General features: G+C 40.3%; 2 protein-coding genes across 3 annotated transcripts; both read left to right on the forward strand.

The window, feature by feature from the left end:
- The first annotated feature begins 2560 nt into the window (after positions 1–2560).
- ppm1na (protein phosphatase, Mg2+/Mn2+ dependent, 1Na (putative)) lies at positions 2561–7585 on the forward strand. Of its 2 annotated transcripts, XM_085379815.1 has the most exons (6): positions 2561–3175; positions 3839–4410; positions 5246–5363; positions 5457–5571; positions 5666–5729; positions 7553–7585. In XM_085379815.1, exons 1-6 carry the CDS (start codon positions 2770–2772, stop codon positions 7583–7585), a joined length of 1308 nt encoding a protein of 435 aa, XP_085235941.1. In that variant the 5' UTR covers positions 2561–2769. The 2 variants fall into 2 exon arrangements, with proteins under 2 accessions (XP_085235941.1, XP_085235942.1); XM_085379816.1 differs by lacking the exons at positions 5666–5729; positions 7553–7585 and having other exon boundaries at positions 2561–3181; positions 5457–5575.
- A 2282-nt stretch (positions 7586–9867) lies between these two features.
- LOC146654099 (amino acid transporter heavy chain SLC3A2) lies at positions 9868–16867 on the forward strand. The gene is made up of 9 exons (XM_085380931.1): positions 9868–10245; positions 11372–11720; positions 12938–13100; positions 13176–13278; positions 13350–13427; positions 13514–13569; positions 13653–13848; positions 14967–15074; positions 15383–16867. Exons 2-9 carry the CDS (start codon positions 11381–11383, stop codon positions 15770–15772), a joined length of 1434 nt encoding a protein of 477 aa, XP_085237057.1. The 5' UTR covers positions 9868–10245; positions 11372–11380; the 3' UTR covers positions 15773–16867.
- The last annotated feature ends 278 nt before the right edge of the window (positions 16868–17145 follow it).

The raw sequence follows: 17145 nt of genomic DNA on the forward strand, positions 1-17145 counted from the left end.
AGCCTTAAACAGCATATCTTTCTGTTTCATATGAACATTAAAGCACTTCTTTTAGATTTCTGTCATACATCAGAGATGATGGTACACAGCCAAAAGGAGCTGGTACCATTTACCATTCTCAACATTTAAGGCAGAATGGTGGCCAGTGCTTCAAAAGTTTCAAAAGTCCAGTGTGAACAAATAGAATTCAACTTCACAGTGAATATAACTCATGATTAACTCACTGGGAGTCAATATCTGAACATACAGCTCTGTCCAAAAGTCTTGGGCCAACACACACTTTGTTAAAATTTCGCTAGGAAATGGGAAATATTTGCGATGACTTATTAAAGCATGTGCAAAAATACATGGAAGAAAAGTATATAAAGCAAATACTGATTTTGTAGAAATTTAATGAGCGTGAAAGTCGCTATTTGTTATGATCGCCTTTATTCCGCTTGAACAGCTTGAACTCTCTTAGGCAAGCGGTCCTCAAGTAGTCTCAAGAAATAATTTTCCAGGCTTCTCATAGGACATTCAAAGCTCTTCTTTAGTCAGTTGTTCCATTCTCTGGCAAGTTCAAGCTTGGGAACCGGTGAAAGCCCATGCATGACTGCTAATGTTCTACTGTGTGCTTTTCTATCCTGGTATGCTTTTGTTGCATGGGTAATATGTTGCTATCCTGAAAGATTACGCCACTGCCCAGCTAACACTTTCCAGAGAGGAATGCATGTTGAATTAAAAATATGATGATACTTTTCTCCAACACCACTGGCTGAACAGACCCTGCACTATGCTTTACAGATGACTGAAACAAAAATGTTGATAAGCAACAATTTATTTTACTTTTGAAATAAAAATGTCATATTCATCACTCTAAAACACCTGTTGTCACATATTTTCATTCCAGTTCTTGTGTCAAGTGACATACTTCAGCCTTTCTTCCCATTTCTCTTCCTTAAGAATAACTTCTTGACAGCCTCTCTTTCACTAAGGACCAAATTTATTTGTCAGGTATTTGCTGGGTTTATACCCATTTCGTAAGGATATGACTTTCAAATACTGTTTAATCTCCTTAGATAATTTTTTAAGGTCTGCTACTTTTTTTTTTACAGTTTTTTTTTTTTTTCAATTTTAATGCCACACTGCACACCATGATGAGACATTAAGTTTTTAGCTATTATGGATCTAATTTGGAATCACCTTGTTGACATGGTAAATTGCCTGTCAAACTGTGTTATCTTTGGGAATTTTTTAAATACATTTAACAAAAGAAAAGAGGAGAAATGATGTATTTACAGGCTGCTAGTAGCAAATTGCCTCAAACCTACAATTTTACAATGGTTCTAAGTTGTCTGTTTCATCCCTGGTAAGATACCTTGTTTACACTTGAATGACTTATAGCCCATTTAAGTGGGTTGACAAACATTCCTCTGAATTCCTCTGAAAATGGCCAAGTATAAGGGCTGAGCTGAAAAACTGTGAAAAGCAGCCCAAAGAAATGACCTTCAAGCCTGGAGAACTACTTCTCAAGACCACTTCATGTCCACAAAGTCTGGGTCCTTGGAAGCAAAATATAAGGGTATGAAGGGTGGCTCCAGACTTCAGCACAATGATATTTGCCAGTGATTTTGTTTTGTTGCAGTTGTGATCATTTTTAAATCCACCAATTTGCCTCCTGACATTTTAAAAGAAATAACTGCATGCAAAAATAAGTTCTACTTAAGTTTTATTTGACCTTAAACAGAGATAAGTGGTTACAGAAAACCTTACGAAAAATGAAAATATCTCATTTTTATTTACAGCGCTCATCTCAAAGTCTGCTACGTGGCTTTTTGAGCTCTCAGTGATTTCCCTTGTTTAACAGGAGAGCTCACTGGTCTTTATGAAGAGGCACGTTGAACCTAGTGCGATATATATTTTTAATCACTTGAATTGAACTTGTGTTTCATTTACACAATTAGATTATCAAATAAAATGTGCTAGCTAGATTATGACGTATACAGATGACTAAGATGATTTTTTTCCAATAATCACATTTCAAGCAAATTAAGAACATTTATAGACTGACTTATGGACAACACTGGCAACCTCACAGGGTATTGTGATGATCCCTAAACAAATAAACAATAGGATTCATGAGTCACTCAAACATTCTCTCTAAAGATCGTCAGAGATGTTAATCTCCCACAGGCGTGCAAGACTGATCATGGGCTCTGTCAGTGTTTTGCTAAATGTCCCAGTTATAATCCATGCATGTGTGCAGACACAGGACTCTTGTGCTGGCATGCTGGCCATGTGATAATCCAGCATTACCTACAGAGCCAGTACTACACAGTCAGAGGTAGAGGAAGAAGGACAGGGAGTGGGTGGGGCCAATTGAGGAGATAAATCCATGGAAATAGATGAGCCAATAGAAGTGCCAGGTTGATAAAGTGAGAAGAAAAGAAGAGAGAGAGGGAGACAAAAAACACAAAACAAAAAACCCCACAGACAGTGAGAACCAGGTCTTGACGAGGGAGGATTCTCTACAAGAAAGTCGCAGGATTTTAAAAAAATATGCCCCTGGTGTTTTTAAATAGAAAACTAACGCAGTGTTTCATTTAACCGGATTTCACTGTAAAAACAATTTTAGTTTACCTGCTTCCCCTGCTTTGGGGGGAAGAGGGTTATAACCTACCTGTTGCACTGGACCTGTTGAGAAAAACACAGGGGCGGAGGAGGGGCACCCGGAGGAGACGAGGTGCCGCCAAGTCGAGCAGGAAGCTTGAGCACAGACTCCGTGGAGTGATGAGGACAGCACGCCGGGCGAGCAACGTGGAGGTTCCCTCCTTCCTCCGACAGCTGGTGAAAGAGACAGAGAAGATGGTCACCTTCTTCTTCAAAGGAGGATCCAGGGAGACAGGGCCTGGGGAGGAGGACAACTTGGATGAAGATGACGGACTACCCAGCCCGTACCTGGAGCATCCCATTTTGGAAAAGTATGTGTCTGAGGGGGGATCTCCTGTGGGGTTGAACTATGCTGTGGCAAGCATGCAGGGGTGGAGGGCTCAGATGGAGGATGCCCACGCCTGTATGCCCCAGCTGAGAGCAGAGTTGCGAGACTGGGGTTACTTTTCTGTTTTTGATGGACACGCAGGCACCACAGTGGCACAGTACTGTGCCAGACACCTGCTGGATCACATCCTGGCTGCAGGTACGTGTTAACCACCGACTCTGAATCAAAATGTAAGATTTTTAGAAACTTATATTTATATCTAAACACCTTCAAAGTAGCCCCAAACATGTTCTTACTTTACTTGTTTGACAGGAAAACGCTTCCAGTCTTTTGTGGCTTTAATAATTAACATTCAGACTTGAAATGCACTCGCTGTAGTTTGCTTAGGACCAAAGCCTCTTAAAGAATAAAATAAGCAACATCATGCAAAGGAGAAGCGGTCTGGCAAGTTAAATACTTTAGCAGAACATGTGTATTTTCAGTCCCAAAACAAATCCTTTGATAAACAGGTCAGGGTTACAGCACACTGTGCATTACTTAAAGTGAATTTAAAAAAATAAAACACCACACTACACTACAGTATGCATTTTTTTCAAATCAAAAATTCTAGATGCTTTTAGAAACACTTGAAACATCGCAGGGACTGAATTTATTTAAACATGTAATTTCAACCCAGCAGTTCTACAGGGAGAAAAAACAAAACTACATTGAGTTTTTCACGTTTGCTCACAGCTACAGTACTGCTCAGTAATGTTTGTCTCTCCAGTGCACTTTCTCTAAACTTGTTCTGTGTCATTAAAAGTTAAATGTAAAATGTCACAAGTCAAACATCTATCTTTGATTGTCCCTCTTTTCCAACAGGTGGGATTCAAACAAACGAGGATCCTGAGCAAGTAAAGGAAGGGATACGCGAAGGCTTCCTAGACATTGATCGTCATATGCACAAACTGGCTCGTCAGGACAACTGGGACAGAAGTGGCTCCACTGCAGCAGGTGTGCTGATTTCTCCGCGCCACATTTACTTTATCAACTGCGGAGACTCCCGCACTCTGCTCTGCCATGACAGCCAGGTGGTCTTCTACACCGAAGACCACAAGCCGTTCAACCCCAGAGAAAAGGAGCGGATCCAGAACGCCGGAGGCTCGGTGACCCTGCAGAGAATCAATGGCTCGCTGGCTGTTTCCAGGGCACTGGGAGACTTTGACTTCAAGGAGGTGGACTGGAGGTCACAGACGGAGCAACTCGTGTCTCCGGAGCCGGAGGTGTACGAGCTGGAGAGGACGCCTGAAGACGAGTTCCTAATTCTAGCTTGCGATGGTGTGTGGGATGCCATTGGAAATGAAGAACTGTGTGCTTTTGTACGCAACCGTCTGCAGGTGTGCGATGACCTGAGAGAGATTTGTACCCAAGTCATTGATCTCTGCCTCTATAAGGTGAGAAATCAGGCCACAAAATCCACAGTAACAGTGAAGCACTTTGTGAATAGAAGCACTCAGACTTGCAATGTTCTAAAAGAATACACACACACACACACACACACACACACACACATACATATATATATATATAAAATTTTAAACTGAACTGCTTAATTCCCAAACACATGTGTATCATCGCGAGGTCTTATCTTAGCAGTCCTTCTGTTTACTTCAAACTCAGCACACTGGACCTTTCAGTAAGACTCAGAGTTACCACAGGTGGATTTGTGAATGGCAAGCTTTACGTCAAGAGGGGGGTGGTGGTGGGGAGAGTCTCTGTGAGGAGGTTTAATGCTAACAACTTGTTACGTAAGTAGATTACTCCTGCTGGTCTTCTTAATGCTTTTTAGTTACTATCCATACTCTATAAATAGCTGTATTAAGGAATCCTGGGGACAAGATTGGAGGGAAGAAAAGCCGCACATGGTTGGGATTAGGCCTGAATGTGAGGCTGTTGACGCTGGCTCAGACACTTTATCCCGGCTACGATGGGGCGCTATTTATTTATTTTACTGTACCTGCTGAATAACTGCATGTTCCAGTACACACTGAGCCTCACTTCATAGGCAACAGGATGATGGCAATAACACTGCAATAACTTTCCAGGATGCATTTTTCCAGAGTTACAAGCTATAATATGTAGTTTACAATGTGACATCACAAAAAAAGCCAAAAAACATTTTTTCCCCATGACATGGAAAAAATACAAGAACCTCAGATAGCATTTAAGTACATGTAACTTTCTACTCTTATTTCGATCTGCATCAAAGTGCTCTGTCTCCCTCTGCAGGGCAGCTTGGATAACATCAGCATCATCATTGTCTGCTTCCCTGGCGCCCCCCAGGTGTCACAGGAGGCACTGCAACAAGAGGCAGAGCTTGAGCAACAAATTGATATGAAAGTGGAAGGTACTGCTGATAACTTTCCTGCTTCATGCTAAAATAGATCGCTCTTAATTTCCATTTTTATAAGCAGGTTGTTTTACTCATTGACCTCCACAGAAATTATCCAGATGATGAGGTGCAAAGATGAGGACCCTGACCTTCTATATGTGATCAAATTCCTAGCAGCAGAAGAGATGCCGGGACTGCCCCCAGGAGGAGGAATCACCAGCAAGTGAGCAAACGAATCGCCGCCAACACTGATGTGTTTGAAGTGTAATTAATTTTGGAGAATCAAATACCTACTCTTAGTGTTTCTACTTTTGCAGGCGAGACTGTATCATCTCAGCATACCAGAAACACATCATGGCTCTAAGGACTCAGGAGCCTATGGTAATGCATAGAAGACACGCATAAGAAATGTCACAAAAGCTGGTAGATCTATGGATGTTTATCTTCTGTCACATTACAGTTGGAAAACCTTAAAGTAGGGATAACAGGCTCCAGAGAGCAGGACAATCTGAGGGCAGGATTTCTCTCGACATTAACCAAACCACAAGTTGTGGATTTCTCCCACTGAGAACGCCACATCCAGATGAACAGAATGAAATTTTGGAATTTTAAAATTAAACACATATGGTTGCAACTAGCTGTTGTTGTGACTGATCAACCTTCTAGTTTAAGTTTGAAGTATGAAGACTTGCAGGTTTACTTTCTGTGACAGTATGTTTAATGTTTTTTGCTCAAATCCCAGTTTTATTTAGTGCAACCTTTCCTCCTAAAACCCAGCAATCATTTTTTGTCCTCTGTCTGGTACATAAGTCTGAGACCATTACATCAAGCCCATTTATGCAATCTATATGACTCCCTCTGTACTGTCAAGGGGAAATCCCGAGCTTTCTATTCTATACAACATTGTGGGGGTTGAGCTAACAGAGCACACAGACTTTCTCTTTAAAATGACGGGAATTGCAGTTTCCATATTTTCCATATTCTTTTGAAACATTTAGCAGGATTTCAGCAATGCACAGTAATTTTACCTCTTGCAAAACAAAACTTTGATTCAGTGTCTTCAGTGTCTGACCTAAGTCATTACTTCAGGAAGCAGAGAATTAAATGAAGTCAGAACTGTGAAAGGGGAGTCAGAATTATTTCTGTCAGGGGATTAGGTGGAGGAAAGCCAGACATCAGAGCAGGAAGGTTAAAATCTCAGAGGAGGAAATAACAGCTTTTGAGGATCAATTCGATTTCAACTATACAGAAATTGGGTTGAAATTTTATTTTTAGGATGAAACAAGAAAACAGAATAATGCTGCCCACAACCCTGAAACAGGAGCTCCTCTGATTACATCAAACAGGAAACAGGCAACCCGGCATTATTTAGAAAAAAGGAGCACACAAACAAGAGAGAGATGGTTATTTCTAAAGGTGGCATTAAAACTTCTGCACTATATCTGTGGTCACCACATGACATCATACATGTCTAATGTCTCTGTAAAGCACTTTGAATCACCTTGTTGTTGAATTGTGCTATACAAATAAATTTGCCTTGCCTTGCCTTGCCTACATAACCGAATTTCCCATTTCCTAGTTTTAACCAATTTTTCAAGATTAGGGAGTCCATCAAACTAATACATGAGCTGAGGAGTCTCTGAAGTGACACCTCTCTTAAACAGAATGTAACAAGGCTGCCATGGAAAGATGATTCCCTTCACATGATGATCCTCTTGGAGACAGACAGTGATTCAAATCCCACCACTTCAGAGGTCTAGCTTGTGCAACACTTCTCATCCATAATGAAGAAGAAGTGTTGTCATGTTACCACTTCTCAGGTGCCCCAAAAGTCGGTATGCCCTCCATCGTAATTTTTAACCTTCTTGCACTGATGTCTGGTTCTCCTCCCCCTCATCACTTGACAGCTCTGAGCACGATCCCACTTCCACAGTTCCGAGTAAAATATCTTTAGGCCTCACTCAGACATCATAGCATTCGGTGATCAAACAAGACTTATTGTCCACTTCCAGGAACAGAAGATGAAAAATAAATAAATAACAAGTTTAAAATGTGTTTCCTTGAAACAGAATAATCAAAAAAATAATAATTTCATCCGAGTCTCAGAAGGAAATAATAATAATTACAAAACAACTTAATAGAATTTCTATTTTATAGCATTACCGGGTCTGAAATAACTATGTCTTTGTCTTGTGACATTTCAGGACATTGAAGGATCAGAGGAAGACTCAAACTAAAGCCACGAAGAATCAACATCATGAAGAAAGCTTAGACACTTCTTAGATGTGGACCACACTAAGCACAATTCTTTAAGTAACGTTTTTGGGTATAGGGTATATTTGTTTTTGGGTATAGCCACACATATTTGCTTTCTGGTCAAATCATATTAATATGGAGGAACAAAATGATACATCCACTGCATGTGTTTTTATTTATTTATTTATATTTAATTCACTTGGGGTGGGAGGGTGGGTGGCTGGGTGACACTTTTTATCTAAAAAATTTATATTAATGTGCAAAGGTCTTGAGCAAAGGTCTTGAGCACCTCCGTGGTCTTTAGCAATAGTCCTCTGGGCTTTCTGGAGATCTTTCAAAGCTTTTATTTGAACATTGGCTGCTTTTCACGGTTTTTCAGTCCAGCTCTTTCATGGCTGTTTGTTAAGCCACTTAACACTGACCTATGAATCATTCAAGCATAAAAAAGGTCGCCTAACCTAGGGAAACAGTGTTGTCACTACACACAAGAACTTAGCAAAAAACTATTTTAAAATTGTGTCATTAGGCAAAAAAACCAACAAAAAAACCCCACTCCACATAATTTCTTCGTATTTCTTTAATTGAATCTATAGAAAATACCAAAGATACCGCAGTTTGACTGGCAAAATAGTATTTTTGCAGCAACGATGTGATTCATAAAGACTTGCTGGCATATCTTAGCATAGAGATCTCTGTTTCTGTAAAGATTTGATGGATCTGGACAACTGTGGAGGACAAAAGAAAAAGTGGCAACACCTCTAAGAAAAACTACCTACAGCAGATGAACAGTATCTGGAAGTTACGTCCTTAAGAAATAAGAAAATGTCCACCAGGATCTGAGAGACACATCTGGTACTTGAGTTAATCCATCTGCTGTCGCCAAAGACTCATCAGAAATGGCCTCAGTGGAAGGTCGGCCCTGAAGAAGCCATTTATAGGAAAAGGCTGAGGTGTGCCAAATGACACAAGAACTGGAAGGAATCAGCTCTTACAGAGTGATGAATCCAAATTTGAAATTTCTGGTTCAAATTACAACGGTATGCTTAGAATGGGTCAGGAGAGAGATACAACAGTGACTGTCAACCATTAGTAAACCACAGTGGAGGCTCTGGGGATTGTTTCAAAATTGATGGAATTATGAACACAGAAAATTGTCATCAGATTATGATTCACCCTGCAATACCATCTGGAAAGTGTATGATTGGCAACGTTTTCTTTTAGCTCAACAATGATCTCAAACACACTACCAATGGCCAGTGGACAGAAGAACACACAGTGGATGAGTGTCAGTCATAGACTGGCCTCATGGACTCCAAGATTATTGAAGCAGTGTGAAATCATCTTGACACAGGACAAAACAAAAAGGCAGTCGAGGTCCAAAGAAGAGCTTTGAATGTCCTTCAGGTCTGCAGAACTATTTCTGAACACGACTTAAAGAAATCAGAAGAACGCTTGACTAAAAAAGTTCATGTGTAAAAGAGGGTCATAGCAAATGTTGACTATCAAGCTTGTTAGAATGAACTGTGTTTTTGCCTTATATCAATATTTGTATATTTGCGTGTCTCAATAAATTGTTGCACCAGCTTCGCATTTTACTAGCAAAACGCTAAGATGTGAGTAGTGACTCATGACTTGTGTACAGTACTGTACTTTATGACAGTGGGTCTGCCCATCAATTTTCTATTGCTTATCCAGGGAGTATTTGATATTATTTAACCACACAGTGCCTGGTCAGACACTGATAGTTATCTGCTCATCATGGAAGCGTCTGTGTAATGCAGCTCATTTACATTGCCATGTGATATTGTATACAAGCTGCATATGAGGAAAACAAATGATCTGACATTTGTGATGGACCACAGTATCTCTCGGTAAACAATCAGTTTGCACGGTGCTGTCATGGAGCAAAGGTCACACAGATGGCAATAACTTGTTACATCAACATAAGCGTATGCCACGAGAGAGGAAAGCCAGAGCGAGAGACACAAAAGGATAAAGAATGAAGGAGAGGTTAGGAGAAAGACGGGTGGGTGGGTGTGTGTGTGTGTGTGTGTGTGTGTGGGGGGGGGGTTAGAGGACCAAACTGGATGAAGAGGATGAGAGGTTTCTGGGAATTAGCACATCTGCCTCATTACTTCTAAGATCTACAGCATTTTAGAGGGCGGGTGTGATGTGTTACGTCAATGTGAATTTCAAATTGCAGTGGAGTTTTAGCCAGTGGATCTCTCTTGCACAGTTAGCTTAGTTTGCTCCATGTGTACAGCTTTCAAATTATAGACAGTCACAATTATTTTACTTTAACACTTAATATTTTATCTCTCACATATAGAGTCTAAAATATAAGTGTTATCCTAACTTAGGCTTTCAAAAAAACCCAACTTTTTTGCGAGGGTGTGATGTGGCCCGGCACCTCTTTATTAACTCCCAGAGCAGAGCTTTTATTGGACTGTTCCTCCTTCACATCTCCTCACTCCTGACAAGTCGAATCACTGGAAATTTTCAGCTCAGGGTAGCATCCCTCAGCTTTGAACACTTGTTTGGACAAACATAACAAGAGAGAACAAAAAACAAGAAGAGGTACAGAAGAAGAAGAAGAAAAGCACCTGAGAGGAAGGCACAAAGAAACTACCATATATAAAATGTGAGTAATAACTGGGTTTTGTGGCATTTAAGTTCATTTAAACTGATTTAAAATGACTCTGTTGCCTCACGGCAGGAAGTTAAGCAGCTTTGGGTATGAACCACTGGCTGGAAACTTTCACCAGCTGTTTCCTTCAGGTGCTGCAATTGTTTCCAATTTCAGTGGATTTTGTCGTTTTTACAGGCAACACTGGAATTTTCAGAAATATCACTTTTTACAGAAGTGTTTGCTTGGCTGGGATGGCTACAGCCTCTAGTGCAGAGAAGTTATAAACAAAGAGGATCGGCTTATACATATGATCTTATAAATAAAAGAAATCATCTGAGCATATTTTAAAGGTACAGACTTTCTAGGAAAATCTGTTCAGAAAATCATTTCTGTTTTTACTAGTTTCCTGTCTGAGTTGCAACAGAGGAATGGTAAAATCCCCCCCAAAACCCCCTAATGTGTCACTGCCACCAAGAGCTGTCTCTCTATTACGATGCAGGGTCTTTACCTTACTATAGTAAAGTGCCTTGAAGTGACCATTGTTGTGAATTTGTGCTGCAAGAATAAAATTTTCCAGAATTCAACTAATTTTAGTTTCAGCTCATCAGAGCTGCATGCGCTGACTCAGAGCTGTTAATTCTGCCTTCCATCACTGCCAGTGAAATTAATTTAATGGAGGCACAGCTAAGGACAAGAGGAAACATGCCCACGAGCAATTAGTAGCACAGAGTACACGAGGGAATAAAAGTGTTGAAAAAAGACAAACTACAATGATGTGAAATAATCAGTAAATTAAATCTTGAATAGTCCTTCCTGTGCTGCCCCCCTCTCCAAACGCTTAATCTTGTTTAGGGGAACAAGGACACTCGTTGTCCCTCACTGCGCCACCACTGTAAGAAAGTGGGACAACAGGACTGTGTGTCAGATTAAATGTTGCACCTGAGTCCGGCAGGTAGGTGCAGCTCATTACAAAGCTGCCTTGTGCTCAGTGTCGCGTGGAAACAGCGAGTTACTGAAAGAGACGAACTTAGCGAGTCCAAAGAAAACCTAAGCGACAGTTGGACAGCTTCTGCGTGCTTCGGCTTGAGTGTCTAAATGTTCATTTAAAGTTAAAATAATCCCCTTAATCTACCTGCAGCAGCGTGAGATGCCCGTGAACGCAGGGCATGTGGGTTATAGCAGTGTGCCGCCGGGAGCCTCAGAGACATGCCCTCTGCTCATTCCGGAGTCCGACTCTCTGTGGAGGCCAATGACGAGAGAGGAGCTCGAGGCAGCTGCTGGGCCTGCCTGGAGGAACGTGCGCTGTTACCTGGTGCTGCTGTTCTGGCTCGCCTGGGTCACCATACTTGCCACTTCTATCGCCATCATAATAAAGAGCCCCCGGCCGGTTGCGACGCCCTTGAAATGGTGGCAGGAGTCTGTGTTCTATCAGCTGCAGGCCGACCAGTGGACGGAGGCGCAGACCGAGGGTTCAGAGGGCATGTGCGGTAGGACGCGCCGAAACAAAATGCTGAAATTTGGGTTTAATATTTCTATGCTTAAAAAATTGACATGATGGATAATTTAAAGGTGGGTGATCAATTCAAATATCGATAGATTCTATTCCGACGCTGATATTGGATCGATATTAGCACGATAAGATAGATACTTTGCTTCGATCCTTTCAGTTCAATTTTAGACCACTAAACTGTGGTAAATTATTTATTTATGTTTGTTTTTTGAAAATGGAGGAGGGGGGACGACTTCAAACATGCACTACGAAAAATGTCTGAATCTTTGTATAGCCTGGCCCAAATTAGACGGACACATTTACATTCCAGTTCCCCATTTTCAAAATACATGAGAAACTGAAAAATGTTTTGCTTTGACTGATTATTTTTGGAAAGTGAAAATCACAGTGACTGATCAAAATTAGTTCAGAATTTACAAATTGATGATTCATCTCAGTCATGATGCACAAGCTGCTTTTATAAGTTAAAGGCACTGGCCCCGTAATTACATGGTAAATGGCCTGGATTTGTACAGTGCTTTTCTAGTCCCTAAGGACCCCAAAGCGCTTTACACATCCTGTCATCCACCCATTCACACAAACATTCACACATGGTATCTGATCTATATCAAAATTTGCAGCGTGCACAACCTTAGATGCACCTCATTCACCATCACTTAACTACCTGCTTCCTGGCAGTCACGACAACAGGAAAGCTGCAGTCATCAGTTTTCATTGAAACCATTTTTTCCATTATGTTGTCCACCACATTTATGTTGGTAGGGCCAATAACGGCTTTTAAAACCACACAAATGTTATTGTACCCAAAAATGCAATGTGCAAGCGTGGCTGTATTTGTACCAATTATTGCTTTTAGTTAAACAGTTTCACTATTACTGTGAGGCCAAAAGCTGCACTGGGTTCATCTCTGTGCTGATAACTACTTAATCTGACTGTGTGATTAATACTGTGGGCTACCACACGATTGTATCAAGTTATGAGAGTCTGAGAAAGTGCTGTTGCTTTTGCTTTGAAAATAGAAAACATTTTTCTAATCCCACATGAGCATCTGTGCGCAACATGTTCTTCGATATAAATGATAAATAACAGCTCTACTGAAATAAACATGAATGCAAACCCATCACATGAGGAAACTGAATATCATGGCATTCTGATTAAAAATAAGTAACTCTTTCTGATATGTATTTTCTTAAGCAATGCATGAGCAGCTTCCCTACCTCAGGTCTTTGGGTATAGGGGCTCTAATCCTGAAGGGTGTGTTTGATGTTGAGGTCTTTCCTTTAAACCTCACTGCCGCTGATAAAAACTTTGCTCCACTGGCTTGGATACAACATCTGCTCAGTGAGCCGCAAAGCAGGTGAGTAAAGAACTTTTTTTTTTTTGCAAATGGTATTCAGACGTGGTTTTATGGGCCTTTATTACTGATTAACAGGCTTCATGCTGGTCCTGCAGGTCTTAAAATTGTGCTTGACTTGTGTAAACGGGATCTGTTGGCACTTCAGGATGTAACTGGAAACCTCTCAGCTACCACACAGGTAAAACCTGCTTTCTGATCATGCACTCAGTCAGGAGTTCATAAAATATGAAATGGATATTCTTTCTACAGCGTGCACTCCACTTCTGGTTGGAAAAAGGTGTGGCAGGTTTTGTTATCTGTGACACTGATGCAGCATATTCAGAAAAGGTAAAATGATATTGACTAGTTTTGAATTTAGCTACAAGTGGCGTTACCATAGGCTCAGTTTTCCCAATTAAATGTGTACTTTTCAGACTCTGCTGGAGTGGAGACGTGTCTTTGGGGAATTCAGTAGTCCCGAGGAGGAAAGGTGTTGTTATGCATGTAAATACAGAGTTTTTTTATGTTATAAAGGAAGCTCAAGGATTGCTGGAAAAAAATGTTTAATTTCAGGATTGTCGTGGTTAAACAGACGGCAGATGTTCTGTGTCCATTAAATGGCTCCGGTCAGGTCAACGTTACACTGGTGGATGTGGTCATGAGGTCCATTCTCCCTCGTTCACATCACCCACTGTTTGCACAGGAAGTGGCTGATGCTGTAGAGAGACACCTACAAACAAGAGGAGATAATATATGGCCCAGCTGGACAGTAAGATTTCTCTATAAGATTCTTGTACATTTTGATAGAAAAATGCTTATTTTACAGATTTTGCAAATTTTCCTAAAATCCTTGTACAGTTATTTTAATTGACTGCATCAAGTCATTTTTTTCCATTATAAGCAAACCTGTTATTTGTGTTATTAAATGTCAGAAAAGCTAATGCACATATTGCTTAATCTAGTGGTATTATCTGTTTCTGACTGAACAGCTCAGCCCTAACGTTCGTTTTGGCTACGTTCACACCGCAGGCGAAAGCGCATCAAATCCGACTTTTTTGACCCTATGCGACCCATATCCGATCATGGTGTGACAGTGTGAACGGCACAAATCCAATATTTTCAAATCCGATCTGGGTCACTTTCGTATGTGGTACTGAATCCGATACATATCTGATGTTTTAGAAAGCGACTGCTGTTTGAACGGTCATGTCGCATTAAATCCGTCTTTTACGCCACTGACACAACACAGACGCCAATTATCAGCGCCGGAGAAGACATCATGAACCCTTCCTGGCCATCCGGTGAAACTGTTGGGAAGACAATGTTGGAGAAATGTGAACATTTTATTTGTACTGTATAATCTGCAGATTCTGACAGAAGTCTGCAACTATCCTTTGAAGCACCGCTCCTCTCTAAAACAGCAATAAGGATAATTATTAGGCCATATGTAAATAACAAAATAACTTTATAACTTAAACAAAATTGGGAAACGTAAAGACCGAAACAAGTCTTTATATTAGGGCCATCAGTCAAACAACACTGTTTGGTCTGGATCGAAACAGAGCGTGTTGTGTGTGACATCTTCTTTTGCGCATGTGGGCCGCTTTGAGGTTTCACACTAGAGAGCGTTTGTTCTCGCATTTTATTTGTAGTGTGAACAAGTAGACAAAAAAATCGGATTTGATCAAAAAATCACAATTGAGCATTAAGACCTGCAGTGTGAACGTAGCCTTAGCCAACTTTCTATGTGACAGTTTACAAGCATCAGACTACAAAGATACTAAAAACCGCAGCTCTTATGCACTACTTTTCATTACATATTTATTTTTTCAGCTTTGGTTTGGAAAGTTAGTAGTTATATGGTCACTCTCTCCATTGTTTTAACAGGTTGGAGGCAACGCATCTCAGGAACTGAAGAAGTTACTCCTGGTGTTGATGATGACTCTGCCAGGATCACCAGCAATCCAGTATGATAAAGACATGGAGAAAACAAAGGTAAAGCCTTGTTTGAGACTTTAAATTGATTGATGAATGATTTTTAACCGCTAACGATGTCATCTGAAACATTGCAGCTTGTATTATACGCCACTGAAAATTTGCATGTCTCACAGACAGATGGACGAGCTACTAGATACCAAACACTCAGTATGAAGCTAGCTTGTGCTCTAAAAATGTCTCAATAAGATTTGTTCTTTGACTTTTTTTCACAAATGCAGTTGGAACTCTTGCAAAGCTGTTGCAGTATTTGGGGCATATTGTATTTATTTTTCTCACATTTGTCGCCATCCTCCCCTCTTCCTCAGGAAAAGGGCAAAATGAACCGTGCAGCCCTTCAGCTCTTCTCCTCCCTCAGCTTCTCCAAAGCCAGAGAAGAAGCGCTTCAATATGGCAGTTTCACCTTCCTCCCTTTCAACACCTCGTCATCCTCCAACTCCTCTCTTTCCTCTCCTTTATCTCCCCCAATTCTTGCCTTTCTACGCTCCTGGGGTTGTGTCCACTTCCTTGTTCTGCTCAACTTCGGGTTTCAGCCTCAAAGCCTGGATCCTGCCTGGGCCTCGAGCTTGCCTGATGCCGGGCTGTTTGTAGCCAGCACAGGGATGGATCGTTTTGGGTCCACATCTCTCTACAGTCTCAGACTGCAGCCCCACGAAGCCATCGTAATCAAACTTTTTGAAGCACAAAACTATTCGTAGAGTTTCTGTGGTCGGGTTTCAGTATATCTCAAACCACAGTGATGCAGCTGTTTTTAAAAAAAAATATCATTTATGCTCAGAAGTCACTGAAAATAAAGTCATTGTTTTGTGTGGCAACATTTGTGGTTCCCCTTCAACCACTGGGATCTGTAATATATGTATAATATAGCATGACTGTGTGAACTCAGATAACAAGTAAATCTTGATTTCACATCACAAAATTTTGTTTTGTGTGTGTTTAAAGAGTTAAAATGATACTCAGTTCACATTGGGTTTAGATAACCTATTATAAGTGTGCTTATATCAGAAGTGAAAAAATCCTTTTTACAACAAAATTTGGCAGTATCCCGAGTGTTATTACTGTAACCGAAGAGTTCTCTTGTATTTTGAGTTTCCTGAATTTTTGAAACGGTCACTTAGGCGTGCGACTAAGTACAGTATATGCTAGCAAAATGATACAATAAATGCTGGATATAAGGACAGCATAAAAGATGCCAATCAAAGAAAAGAATGAATGTGACATTCAACACAACCCTTTCTGCCACACTCAATTAGTGGTGAAGTGTGGCTGCCTGAGAAAACAAAAAACACTTGGGAATATAACCTTTCCATCTTGGGATGTTTACATTAAGTAACCACAAGGTGAAGCTGCAGTACCAGTAACTGTTCAGCTGCTCCCCCAACTCTTAAAGTATGACAGTAAAAACTCATCAACTACAAATAAAGAGTTTCTAAAAACAGTAAACCAGTATTGATACACGGCACTTACAAAATCAGCTGCCATCATGTGACTGCTGAGTCATTCACTGCTAATATTGCACTTTCTTTTTTTTTAAATGTTCCTCATTTTCATCTCTTTCACTCTGAATCATGTCAGATTACTTGTTATTTCAGAAATTTAGGCAGCATTTCACTTCTCAAGAAACTTTCTTACCACATCATCGGCATCTGGAGTGATCTCACTAGAATTTCAAAATAGCATCTGATGCATCTGAATAAACCTATAAAGCAATTATACTTTTTAAAAAAAAAAAAAATTTAAGATCACATCTTTCTCAAAGACCTCCATGTTATATTCTCTCTAATATGGTTAACATAAAAATCAAAAAGTGTGTTGTACTGTTGCAACACTTTTTTTTTTTTTTTAACTTTAACATTTTTACTTGCCACAAAAAATTATAAATGAACACACACACACACACACACACACACACATATATATATATATATATATATATATATATATATATATATACACACACTGCATAAGGGCTTTCATGTCATGTCATGTTCTTCAAACATCGGGTCTCATAGAAGACAAACAGTGCAAGTAAGGATGTTCACTTTTGCTTTGTTTTTACATGGACAAAAGA

Source organism: Rhamphochromis longiceps, linkage group LG14 (genome assembly GCF_057381845.1).
Source record: "Rhamphochromis longiceps isolate RC_006_pf linkage group LG14, R_longiceps_female_GT1.1, whole genome shotgun sequence".
Classification (NCBI taxonomy): domain Eukaryota; kingdom Metazoa; phylum Chordata; class Actinopteri; order Cichliformes; family Cichlidae; genus Rhamphochromis; species Rhamphochromis longiceps.